This window comes from Harpia harpyja, chromosome 15 (assembly GCF_026419915.1).
Source record: "Harpia harpyja isolate bHarHar1 chromosome 15, bHarHar1 primary haplotype, whole genome shotgun sequence".
NCBI classification, from domain to species: domain Eukaryota; kingdom Metazoa; phylum Chordata; class Aves; order Accipitriformes; family Accipitridae; genus Harpia; species Harpia harpyja.
In genome coordinates this window covers 27,129,201-27,143,062 of record NC_068954.1, presented here as the reverse complement: position 1 = coordinate 27,143,062, position 13,862 = coordinate 27,129,201, and the positions used below count along the sequence as shown (strand labels likewise).

The 13,862-nt window shown below is 38.3% G+C and overlaps 1 protein-coding gene across 1 annotated transcript in view; it reads right to left on the bottom strand.

The window, feature by feature from the left end:
• The window catches only part of FAM83B (family with sequence similarity 83 member B), a 58,902-nt gene extending 48,794 nt beyond the window's left edge, over positions 1 to 10,108 (bottom strand). The window contains exon 1 of the mRNA XM_052809219.1: positions 9,648 to 10,108. Within this exon, the coding sequence (XP_052665179.1) occupies positions 9,648 to 10,091 (444 nt within the window). The 5' untranslated portion in view covers positions 10,092 to 10,108. The remainder of the gene's footprint in view (positions 1 to 9,647) is intronic.
• Positions 10,109 to 13,862: the final 3,754 nt, after the last annotated feature.

Sequence of the window (13,862 nt, the reverse complement as noted above, 5' to 3'; positions counted from 1 at the left end):
TTACACAGAAGAGGTTCCTGGGCTCTCAAGAGCTCATTGCAAAGGCACTGTTTAACTCCTCGGAACTTCAAGTCCTAGTACCAAGCCTTTACTTGGGTCAGAAATCCTGTAATGGGAGATTGCAATCCTGTATCGCAGCACTTCAGATATGGACTACACTTCCATTATTAAATTTAACTTACGCATAAGAAATCAAATCATCTGACTAATTAAGACTTCTGGCACAAGTAGCTTACTGTCATTCAATAAGCCTAGAATTCATGAACAAAATAGATTATGATATTACCGCAATCATATAGTGCAACGTAAAATCTATCATAAAATATAGTGATATTACTGGTGATTATACAGTGCTAAAACATTAAATAAGGTGATAGCAAATAAATAAACAAATAGAAGAATCAGTCATAATTCCCAGTTTCATCTCCCTGCTCAATTTTCTCATTTCAAAAGTATCTCCTTTGAGCAAAGTAATATAGTTTTTGTTAAATTTTAAAGCAGCTTTCTGTAGACTCTTAACAGTACGTACTACTGTAAGAGTTGGATCCGTTGATGCTTGGTATTTTTAGGCCCATCCTCAGCAAAGACAGGTTACAGATCTCTATCAAACAGATACTGTGCAGCCACGTATACCTGCCTATTATTTGAAAGAAACCCACACCCTTGACAGTGACTTTTCAGGCAATTATTGCATGCCTGTGCTAATCCACCATTAGGCAGTGCCAAGAAATTACCAGAACAGCAGATAGTTTCAGATATTAATGTGCTATGTCATGCTGGATGGGGACCTGGTTGCTCTGACAGGCGGTATCCCCCTGGCATTTGAGGGAAATCAGATTTGCTGGCTGACACTGACATTTCTGTTTGCTGCCTCTAATGTCTCTGACCAGGAGGTACAGCCCACTTGCAGTGAATTTGGCACAGCTGAAAAAGGGCTGTCCCTTGGTGGGCATTTCTTGAGAAAGGTCCCCCAGAGAATCAGTAGGCACTTGCTCTTCTTCTGTGCTGGTTATTTCATCTCATCCTCATTATTATTTCTGGCTTATTGAGCATCAAAAGCCTAGCAGAAAAACACTAACTACAATACCTTCTGTGGGCTGATGCCACTCAGATTCACCTGAATTAGAAGGTGATGTCTAGTGCTTTACCTGGTGCTTAAGCCATAGAGAGTTTATTGAGCTGAAGTGCAGCCCGCTTGGCACAGAGTGCCTGCAGCTCCAGGAAACAGCATGAAAATAAGGCTGAGATGTTGTATCTGCCGTTTGAACTGAAGGCACACCCACATTTGGCTACCTGAACGCACAATCCTGTGCTACTGTTTGAGCCTGACTGCTAGTGGATGAAGCAGATATCAAAGTTTTCTTTTCATCTCTAAGAGATATGGTGCATAACTTCTCATATTATCCTATCGCCCATCTTCATCTCTTACAGCAGGATTGCTGGCAGAAGTGCAAAGGCCTGAGGAGATCTGGTGCTGCAGCTAGCAAAAACCCCCAGATAAAAGATGCACCACAGAAGTTTTCTGAAGGCAGCTTCATGCCCACACGCCTTGCTGGGGAGAGCAGGGGTCACTGCAGACCCTGTTTTTGAGGAATCTGTTCTGGTTCCCTCCCATCTTACATCTTCTGGGCAGTCAGTGCAAGCACTCCAGACCAAGAGACAGAACTGGTTAAGATAATCCACTTACTTAGCAAAGGTATGAGAACAGCCTGTGTATGTCTTGAAGATACACCCTCTTTATCTGAAGATAAGAAAGGACTTTATGCTTTTACAAATATTTTTGAAAAGTAAGCACTACAAAGCTACAGTTCTATACTAATGCAAACTTTTTTGGAGAAGTACTGATGTTCCTCAGAAATTAGTTTTCATAACTATAACACTAAATGCATGACTATGATTTTTTTTATCAACCAGAACCACAGAGACAAGAAAATAAAAGCTTGTTATCTGACCCCTAGTTGCTCTGAGCACTGTTTGCTGATGTATAATACTCTCAGGCTTTTGGTTTATAATTTTATCTTTTTGAATTGTGATATATATTAATTTAATGCTTTTGTAGCTTAGTATTCTCATCTATAAAACTGCACACACTTTGGTCATGTTCTTTGATGGCTAAGGATAAAGGAGAGCATATAAATTCTTCATCTACTGTTTATACTGCGGTAGTGTTATGTCTGTACTGGCTGGCTCCAATCGGGAAGACTAAGATACCAGTAAACTATATGATATACAGACATGCAGTGAAACATAATTATTTCTACAGCTTCAGAAAACAAACACCCAGGATATGGGAAAAGATGTCAAACAAAGGCAAGGAAAGCAGAGATGGCTAGTTTGGTTGCTTCCACTTCTATATTTATAATGCAAATAACATTACTGTAAATTCAACTGCCTTACTGATCAGTGGACTGTATACTGAAAAATTATTAACTTTGTTGATCAAGCAAGCCATAGCCATATCTTGCCATTCTTCAGTTTGAACAGCTCTATTCAGGTGAGTCATTTTATGGGTGTCTGCAGATCCTACTAATGTTGCAAGCTCAATGCCAGTTACACCCTGTTACTGTTGTGATGGCCATTGCTTCTTTCTTCCCAAAGGTAAATTACTGTAGGATTTTAAAGAGTAAAAGCCCTGTGAGATCTCAAGCATGCTGACAGCATTTTTGAAAATGTGGACTTTAACTTTTATTGTACAGAAAAGCACCTCTTTATTAGAAAATGGTTATAGACATACTTTATCAACAGGCTAAATGGAAAGGCGTGATCACGCTTGTATCAATGGCAAAGTCTGCCCTTCTTTTAGAAAGGTAAATACTGAAGTGTACTTTGACTCCTCTATCACCTGTGCTGGAACACTTGCAGTACTCCTCGGGGAAAATAACAGAGCATTAAGCATATTGTTCTGAAATAATTACAAGTGAAGTAGATACTGGTACTCAGATCTGATATATGAGGAAACTTAATACACATAACTCTGTGGCATTCAATCCCACTCCTTCAAAACAGAAGAATGGGAAATTCTGAACTGGCAGCTCTCTTTGGATTTTTGTGCTTTTTGTTTTGCTCCACATCAGCAGTTCTCCACTTCCCATGTAGTTTCTATCACACTGTATCACACAAATACTGCTGCAGTATTGCAGGTATCTGTATACCAAGCTATGCTCATTTAGAATTCTATCACAGATAGTATAATATTTTAGTTTCCAAATTCTGATACATAACAAATTTAAAGTTTAAAATAACCCAAAATGTGTCCCCTATCCCTCAGAGCATCACTGGCTATGTTCGAAAGCTATCAGAGATCAAAAGCTATGCTAAAACTGCAAGAGATCAAAAAAGGCCTATGGCAATATGAATGTGAAGTGATTAAGCCTATAGTTCTTCAGGAAAGATTGTTCCCTGGCTGAAAAAAATTAGAAAAACTCAGACCTCTTGAGGATAGGAATTCAGAAGAACAAAAATAGCACTTCAACATTATCAGGTTTTTTTTTTACAAGCAAGAAAAGGAGAGGGACGAACCCAAATACACTGGACTGGGCACTGAAAGAAGCATTCTGCCTGGGCAAAATTATTTGAAATCAACGTTTTTCTATTTATAGCATATTTTGACCTATAATTGCGTCAGCATATTCTAGTACAAACTTACTGTTGAATATGATAAAGAACATTTTAAGCTACTGAATGTGCAAAAAGCGTAAATGACTTTTTAATAGCACTTTTGTTTTGACTGACAAAGATTTATGTCAATGAGAATATTTTAATGAAAAAATATTGCTACAAAGCGTATGTGTATGCTTACTTCAGATATACATATGTGAATGAGACAGACATTAATAATGAAATACAGCTGCCTGTGAGATCTGGCCTTTAATTTTCCCTATCCCATTTTGAAATCCATCATGGAGGTGTGATATTTTGATAACACATTAGCACAGTTGTGACATAAAAATAGCAATACCTATAAATTAGTCAATTACACCTTTTAGTATAAAATAACAGTATCAAAGATGTCAAAATAGCCTTGCAATGCTTTGGCCTGATAGAAATCTATGAGTAAAAAACCACTACAACTGATTAAAAATTATTTTAACAGGAGGGTTACCAGGAAAAATTGTGGGTTTCATGTTTAGAGCAACTGTGTATAAGAAATGCATTTCGCAGAAGTCCCAGGCTGTCCAGATTATAAAAGTGCTTGCAGATGTGTCCCATTGATGGCAGCCCTCTCTGTCTGCTTTATAAGTGCACTGCTGTGACTGCTCTGGGACTACCCTTACATGGAAGGGGTGGGAGGGCAGAAGGAGAAGGGGACAGGCAAGTAAAATAGTGTGAAGACTCCAAAGGCAAACCCAAGCAGCTAAAATACCTGAAATAATTACTTGTTCTGAGCAGATGGCAAAAAATTGATACTGAGTCACACAATAATAGCACCAAGAGCAAGACACGTGTCCTCTTCCAACATGTGGCATGTGCCCTGAGTGATTAGAAAAGCTAGGACATGACCTCACTCTCTCTAATAAATCTATCAAAAGCTAAAAATCATGTTTCACCTGGAAACCATACTCATGAGTGCCATGCTGGTTTTCAACCAACAGGAAGTCATTTAACAGAAGGTGAGTGGAAGTGAATGATGAATGCACCCTTCAGTGTAGCAGCTGAACCAAAAAACACCTGCTGAAATCCTTGTGGGGTAGAATATTTTGGCAGGGAAAATGTTGCTTATACATCTTCAGCTGGGAACTGAGTCTTTCTACCTGTTATTCTCAGCTTAAAAAAGATATCCACTGTTTATCAGACACTCTACAGATAACGCAGAAAACTTTTGAGTGGGATGACTATTTCATTTATCTATTCTCTCTCCTTCAATTCAGCAGATTGCTCTAACTTTTATGAACAAAAAACTGCAGCCCCTCTCTCATCTGGTTGGACTGTTGCAATTAATAAGCTAAGACAAGCATTGCCACAAGCACGATTCATTATCATTGTTCCAGTCTGCGTTCAAATTATTTTTAAAATAGTTGGCAAAGAGTATTGTTGAGAGAGTAAAAAAAGATTGCTCAACACACCCATATTCTACAAGTTTCTTTCTGTATAAAAACATCACTCTTCATATAGGCATGTAAAGAATTTGACTTTCTTTCATACTAGACTGCAGCCACTAGACTATTATTATTGTATTATACACACGACCAAACGAGATCAATAGTGAATAACCATTTTTTCTGTAATACACAACCTCTCACTCTTGCCTGAAACAAAACAAAACAAAAAAACCCAACCCCAAACTATAAGAAAATATTTTCCATTTTATATGATTCTAAAATGAGTCAACTGTTTTTGTTTATTTGACTAGGTCCAGTGCTCTAGAAGACAACACAGGCATTAGATTTTGTACATAACTCACTCTCACAAGAATTCAAAGAAAGTCCTTTCTGACTTACTAAGGGCCTACCTACAGTGGGTCTGGTAAGACTTAATAACAAGTTGCACTTGTTTACAGTGTAACTTAATTCTTTCCCAAGGGTCCAAGTTTTGCAACCCTTTCTCACATTAAGAAGCCCAATCATGAGTAATTCAGCAAAAACAACTGCCTTTTTTGATTTTCCAAAATGATAACACACATCTAAATTTCTATTTAAGCTTCTAAACAATTAACTTCTAAAAAAAGTCTTACAACTATCACTGATTTTACAAACCCAAGCTTAAGAGTGCTAGTCTATTTGAGTAAAATAAAATCAGTGAAAAGTACTGCATGTTTATTGAATAGCATGCAACTTCATACATTCCATCAGAAATCCCAAAAGTATGTCAGGGAAGTCCTTCAGTGTTTTCTGTCTTGTGCTGCAAACCAGCAATCCTTGAGTTGTCTAAACAACATGGTTCTTTAAACAACAAGTTTGAATTCTCTCCAGGAAGAGCTGATCCTTATTTGGATATCAATCTAAAAGACTTAGAGCTATACATTCTCTCTAAAACTGTGTAGGAATGTCTCAGTGGTGGAGAGAGGAATCCAGTTAATGAAGTAAGAGAAAAACACACTGCCAGAAGGACCCTTTGGTGCTCTGTCCTGTCCTTTCCCTGTTGCCTCACCCTGTCAATCATGCCTGAGAAGATAGTACGAGCTGTTTCTTGCACACATGTACAACCCTCATAACTGACGGTTTTGAGGCAACTCTTAGGACAAGTCATACAGGGGGAAGATGCCTCATTATTGAAGTCTCTGTGTTACTTTATAGCAAGAGAAGGAAGTTTCATGTTAACCTGACACAGATGAGTAATCATCTTGATACCATTTCCCAGATGAATAATCTTCTCAGGAAAAACTACTAAACACTATCAGTTGTGGTTCAGACAGCCCAGCCGGGATGAGTCAGGCTGTAGGAGCACCTCAAGCTTCAGAGAAGCCGGAAACCTGCCAATGATTAAAGGTAGAAGCCTCCAAAACACACGAGAAATAAGGCTACTGGCTTGTTTGCAGAAGTCCATCCATCATTAAGGTCAGACAGACCTTGCAGTGCTTTCTTCCCCACACGGTTATATCAACATCTAAAAAAGACTCATGTCTCCCCAGTTGACACAGTCACGTCAAACAGCTCCTTGTATGAACACAGGTTATATTGACAGAGGAGGGTTGCTGGCAAGCTCTATCATTTGGAGATGAGGTCTAGTTACACCAACAGTAAACCCATTTTGTTGACATGTTAGGTTTGACCTAAGGCACTCTGCTAATATCACACCTGTCCCTCAGAAGTGCTATAGTATAGACTGCAATGTAAAGCCGTCCTATGTACAATACAGTTCCCCTGCTCTAAGTTTAGAAACATATCACAAGCATGGTTTCATCTCTTTGAAATGGTTAGCTCATTTTTCTAGGATTTAAAAATATTGATTCTTTGTGCAAGAAAAACTCCTTTATTATATTGCCTGTACTCACCATGAAGGTGATGTGCATAATTTTTATGCAGATTATGCATTTAAGAAACACGTAAGTGACAAGATTTTCTTACGACACTTTTTCATAGTCACTGTTTTTAGTCTAGTGTTGCATAGCCTTACAAATGATTTTCCTCTTTAGTCAGGAAAAACCACTGTCAGCAAGCAAGTTGCTTAATGTTCTTTACAACATCTCTTCTTAAGGTCAAAATTAACATATGTAATGATCATTTTAAGGAGTGACACTGTGATGCATCAAGCATGAAAGAGGTCAAGAGTAAGTCCACTAATAATGTCATCTTATCCTTATATATCTCCAAATACTCAAAAGAATCTAGGTGGCAACTGGCTCATTCTCCTTCATGAATTTTTGGGCTAGTATATACATATAAATATATAGAATGGGTTCCTTCATGGGGTGAATCAGTGCAGAAACATTCTCTGCCTTGCCTTTGTAGGAGCTGGTTTCCTACTGCACCGAATGTTCACGTAGCCCAGGGAAATCAGTGCCTGAACTCAGGCACTCGGGTTTGGTGCGTAAAGTTAGGTGGTATGAATACGCCCACCTCCAACAGTCTGTTTATTTTCCCACAGAAGTTTGCTGAAATTCCCATAGATTTTGCTTAGAGCTGTATTGGTTTAATGTGATTTGCTGAAGAACTTGTTTATTCTTTACAGGTTTCTGTTTTTCATGTATAACCTTTTCCTATTTCCTTTGAATATTCTTGTAAGACTACACATCTCCACTACTATATAACAAAGAACCCCATTTAATATAACTATATTTTTATAAGTGGCTTAGGAGAAGTAGGTTAGCCTGTTTACAGAGTGTTTGCCTACTGTAAGCATGTTTTAAATACCTTACTTTACCTTACTTAGAAATCCTTTAAACTTTTCTATGCCTCTGCAGACAGAAGAGACTGAACAACACTTTGCCTTTTAGATTTAATTGCTGCTTCCTGAAGCGACGAACCCATATCATTGTATCAAAAGTGTTATGGCTGTTGCCGTTTAGGTTGTGCTGATCAACTGAACAAACCTTTCAGCTGTCAGATTTGACAGTGACATGTACATAACATCCTCTTTATAAAGTGGAAGCACTACAAACGCATTGGAGAGCCAGTATACTATGCACTCAACCTTTTTCCGAAGAGGGGTAAGAATTGCACCTAATTTTTCTCCACAGCTGCATTCAAAGGAGGCATACTCCTTAAAATGGCATTTTACAAGGCAGCACCACCAGCTAAGAGAGCCATCAGAAAGGGACTGGATTGCATGCAGCCAGCCAGCTAGGCACAAAAAGCGTGGCAACTAACAGGAAGCAGCCTTTCTTCATGGCATATCAAGACCTTGTAGCAAAACTGAACCAGTCTTGGCAACAGAGTTTCTATGGTTTCCTGTACAGTGGATACATTGGTAGCTCAGGAGCTGCAGTTGAAAAAGATCGGAGAGTATTCTGGGCAAGCCACGGTCAAGCTTCACTACATACAAAAGCAGAAAACACCAAATCTCACTCTGAAAGGGACAAAGAGGTAGAGAAGTAATTAAGTCTCCTCTTCCTTGAGCATACAGTCATTCTAGACTGTAAACTGCAGGATAAAAGGCCTAGTGATAACGCTATTATGGCAAGAAATTATATGCTTTACTTAAAGGAGAGACATTGTAAAAAGATGTTGTCCTTCCCTTCCCTGCCTTTTTCAGTCCATTTCTATTGCACACGTTTACGTGCTCATTTCAGGCACTGAAGCATTTACGGATGCACTCGAGCTAGAACCCATCCTACCAATTTAAAGCCCATAGAGTCACACAGAACCCAATTTATTTCATGAGGAAGAAAGGGGAGTGCGACGTACTTTCTAGGAATACTTCTGAAACCTTGTCACATCTGTTTAAAGAGGTAACGTGGCCCAGGGTCAAACAGACTGCATGCTAATACATTTTTTGGTGTTTTTTTAAAATTGACACTGGAAAGCAAAAGGTGGTTTGTACATACAGCACCCCCTACACTGAGGTGTAAGCTGGGTGTGCCTTATGAAACTCAAGATACAAGTGCCCCTAAGTGGAGACAAGTACATTTGCAGAAGTGTCCACATCTCTTATAAATTAGTCATTAGTCAGAAATTAAGGTAAGCACCCAACTAAAATCTATTTTCTTGTTGCCTAAGCCTCTTTTTTTTTAATTCTGAGCTCTCTTTAATACTTTCTGACTAATTTCTGCAAGGACAGTTGGCATGCGAAATCACAAAACCTGAGACTGTCAAGGTACACGAGTCAGATGTACACCAAGGTGTTATTTTCTTATAACAGCTGTCTACCGTGCCAAATCGATGCATGTTTCCACTGACACAAAAGAGAAACCTTAGGATATATCCTCAAGTTAGACAGAATTGTATCACTTGAGGTATATTCAACTGAGGTCAAAGAAAAGGTGTGCTGATTATCTACAAATTTCTCACGGACTGGTCAGCATTACAATAAAATGGTAATTATGCTTCATTAATCCATCCAATTAATTCCTGGTCCCTTGTAAATAAGGTTAATAACATTGGTGCATGTGATATCAATGGACCGATCTCAGTCTGGGAAAACCTTTCCATCTGAATTGTTAGCAGCCAGACTGTTTTTTCCTGCCAGAAGAAAAAAAAAGCCTCTAGTAAAACACCAACTAGACTATTATTGCTACTTTTTTTTTTCCCAATAATATTTTTCATGTTTACCTTTCTTGCATCTCGTATCATCTTCCGAATAGTTTCCTTTATGGTGTAAGGCTGTGCTCGTGGTGGATGAAAAAGCAGATCAATATTTGTGCCACCAGAAATTCCAGGCATCAGGTAGGGCCAACCTAAGTCAAGATTTGGAGCTTCCACATCTGATTCAATAGGCCAGTATGTTCCTGAGGAAGAGGTGTCATCAATGGCATTGTTAGAGGAATAAATTGTGTTTTGGGGAAGTTTGTGAATGTTGTTCAAAATATAATCAATTTCCTCATCGGCTAGGAATTCTGAGCATCTCTCTTTGGAAAGAAATTCTTTGTAGGCTTCTAAACCTCCTTCAATTAGAGCATCAATAGCTACTCGGTACCATTCCTTGTAATGAGGTTCAATATAGTTGTCTGATCTGCATTCATCATGTAAGGATGATAGCAAAGATGAAGTTTCCATTTTCACATATATTTTGTATAAAGTCTCTTAAACTTCCATTCGTGAGCTGATGAAATGTATCTGTAAAGAGAGAAAAGTAAGAAAACAATCAATATTTCTAGAGATCTATGACATGCACACAGATTTTATTCAAAATACTTTCCTGGTAATGTTGCTTTAAGTTTTTCTAGCACCTTCCAAGAATTTAAAAATGTTCTGAAAAGACTCAGGGATTAATATCATCAAATGAATATTAAAGAGCTAGATAAAGAGTTTCTTCTACATATGACAAAAGTAAACACATAATTAAGTGATTTGATGAAGTTCTTATATTAAAAGCTACAGCAGAGCTCATAATACACTGAAGATCTGTACCAATAACACCAATAGATACCCAGTGTATGCTCCAATACGCTACCGTAGGTTGTGTTTAGAAACTCTATAACAACTGACAGAGTGGTGTTCAGAGAAACACTTCAGAAACCCATTAGATTTCCTACTTTTTGATGCATTAATCTTTCTCTGCAGCGCATTCCTTTTCTCCGACTTCTTTGAAACCACAGTCATTCAGGTCCTTCTCCTTATCTATCTGTTCTCCCATGCTGATCTAATCCATTTGTTGCTCCAAAGCAGGACCAGCCTACCTCATTTCAGTGAGTTATGAGGAACTCCAGAAAGATTTCTCCTCCCACATCTGGGATCAAACTCTGAATCAGCAATCTGATGTCTAGTTTCCACCCTGCTCATTCCTTCTGCCAAAAGGAGCGGCTGCTTTAATCTTACCTTTTTTTTTTTTCCCCAAAACGTTAATAATAAGTTGTTTACCGCTGCCAATTTATAAATTCATTCTTACCATCTTTTTACTTCATTTAATAAGAGTTGAGAGGGTTGGTTTCTGCTGTGACAGTTTGGGATTTAAGGTAGAGAGAGGACAAATGGCCAACGTTTCTTCCTTCACATTTGTGCAAGCCTACAGGACTCCAGCAACTCCTCCAGCAACTCTACCGTTCACCTAAAACCTAAACTGCAATGAATTTCTGCACTGGGCTGGTAAGCCACCAAAAAAAAAAGGTGGGGAGGGGAGGAGCAGGCAGGATTTTCATGAGAGAAGCATGAGCATGAGATACATGGTAGCACTGTTTCATCTTTCAGGGCTAGGGCATGAAGCTTAAGAGAAAGACAGCAGAAGTAGGAAGGACACCCAATGAAGGCAGAATAGTTACAAAAAGCATATAAGAAGCATAGCTTGAAAGTTAACACTGGGTTTCCGTACAAGCCTAATTAATAGTATAGCAGTATAACAGCAAGGAATAGTCGTGTGGAGTTCTGATTTCATTTACTGGCATATAAACATAACACAATTCTCTCTTCACATCAAGACCTTTCAGATATTTTTGCCAACAGTGCATTTGCTTTCCACTGTCTGCTGGGAACAGTTTAAACCTTCTTGAAAGGAAATGTAAATTATCTACATTAACCTAAAGGAATGAAAATCAGAATCTCCATACACTACTGATACTCCAAAGTCCAATTAAATGTTCAATTAAACCAAGATTTCTGAGGAACTTGGGAAGTCTGAGGTTAAAAAAAGACCAAGAAAGAAAAATCCAGATCTGAGGCTGGCATCAGCATGTCATATGAAATAATTCCATTTGAATCCTGTCTCTCAGCCAAGTAGCAGGGTAGATCTTCCCAGATAGGATTGCTTTCGAGCCTGGGGGAAGGGAGTGTTTCTGGCTGCTTCCAGAGTAGCTCTTTGTGGTGAACTGGAAAGCAGCAAGCGAAAGGGATCTGACTGCTCTGCCCCGACCGAGAATTACATGTATTCCTGTGACAGACATCCAAAGCTTCATTCTACACTGCTCTCACAGGTAGAAATAAAACGTTATAAAATAGGAGTGATACCATTTCACTTTGCCCAGATGCAGATACAGCCTGTGGTGTAAGGCGACGGAGAACCAAGCACGCGGTACAGCCAAGACAGACTGATTCAAAGGGCAAACTCTTACAATCTTATAAAATTAAAACTTTTGCATCGGTGTCCCATGGAAGCCAATCATCTGGAACAGCTTTTCAAGACATTTTTGATGAAGAACGAAAAACTACCGAGAGTTCAAAATGCAGAGTTACTCAGCTGAGTTGTTCTGAAGAGTCTGAACACTAATACAGGTGACTTTACTGAGAATCTAATACAACCCTCTCGTAGGGCCCTCCAGGACAAGTAACTCTCTAAACAGCGTAATAAAACAGTCAGTCTTATTATGACATTTAAGGCTAAGTCTGATTTTACAAAGGCAAATGAAAGATATTTCTAAAATTCTTATTACTTTGTAATGGATATACTTCTAAAATAGAAATTCTGCCACTGACTTTGTATATACAGTTGAGAAAGACATAAGTGTTTATTTCAAAAGCTTGTCTAAATCCCTTTTTTCTTCTTCTCACTCTTTCCTTTGAAAATAATATAAGGGAACAGGACTATATTTAATATGTTAATTTGTGCAATATAAAATACTGAATGTTATGAACAAATAAAAGGCAAAAAATGATTGCGTGTGTGTGCTGGCTCACGTGTGTTTTTTGTTTTGTTTGGTTCTTTTGATTTGTTTTTTGTAATAATATAGTATATTGTTTGACTTTTCATTGAAAACAATGAATTAATTAATTGTGGCATAGGTCAAATACAGTAACTTATGCTCAGACTTATGCTGAAAGCAGGGTATAAATATACCACAATCTTGGAAAGGTGAGACTTCTAGTGCAGTGTCTTCCAAACTAGGATAGTTACATCTTTGATGTTGATCTTTGATTTACAAGTGTTGTTTATAAAAGAAGCTTAAAGCAGTGCACATTTATTTAAGAAAGTAAATGTAAAATCTGTCAGCATGGAAATAAATCACAGAACAGATGAGACAAATGAGAAAATTCTAATTCTGGTTTTTGGAATGAAGGACATCAGCATGCCATACATTCATGAGAAGAAACAGAAGAAAACTCCCGAATCAAAATGACGGCTTCATGTATATTTGACAAAAACTCTAGATGTCTTGACACAGGTGTTTTCCTCCTTAGAAGGTAAGAGCTATTTTGTAGGAAATGTACCTATGAAACCAATATAATTTTGGATGGAGAGGCAGAGGTTTAGACAAAATTCTAAAATAAACTTTTTGGTGTTTTCTTCAACCATGTATAATGATTTCTGCATAATCAGCCTGATTCTTCAAAGATCCTACTCAGGTCAACAATTCTATTAGAGAGGTTGTGCAGAATGAGGCCCATCTCTGGAGGCTTCCAGAGCTTTATCAGACTTCATGTACATGATGACAAATTTTACCAGCGCCAGGAAAGCTGTTGTTCATCCTCTGAGAAATAACCTTGGCTGTTAATCCCAGCCCAGCATATCAGCCGTCTTCGCTGCTTGGACACAGGTATCAATTATTTAGAACTTTTTTATTAAGTGCCATTAATAGGCTTAAATTGAATTTAAACTCCAATGCAGCTGCTAAAACTGAATCTCATGCTGCAGAACAAAAATTCTGAATCCTGCACTGATGTGATCATCTTGTCCTTCTATGAACAACACGCTTGGACCTTTCCAGTGCCATTATCAGGAACCCAGCAAGAAGAGAGCTTTTTCTTTGAAAGAAAAGTAAATGTGCCTTTCTGCAGAAAGATACAGAGTATCCCAGCTTCCACAAAAGCAGCAGATGACAAATGCCCACTGAAGAAAATGACGCAACATTCTGCGGTGGTTCCAGGAGCACAGTCCTCCAGGCTAGAGCTAAAGAAAAG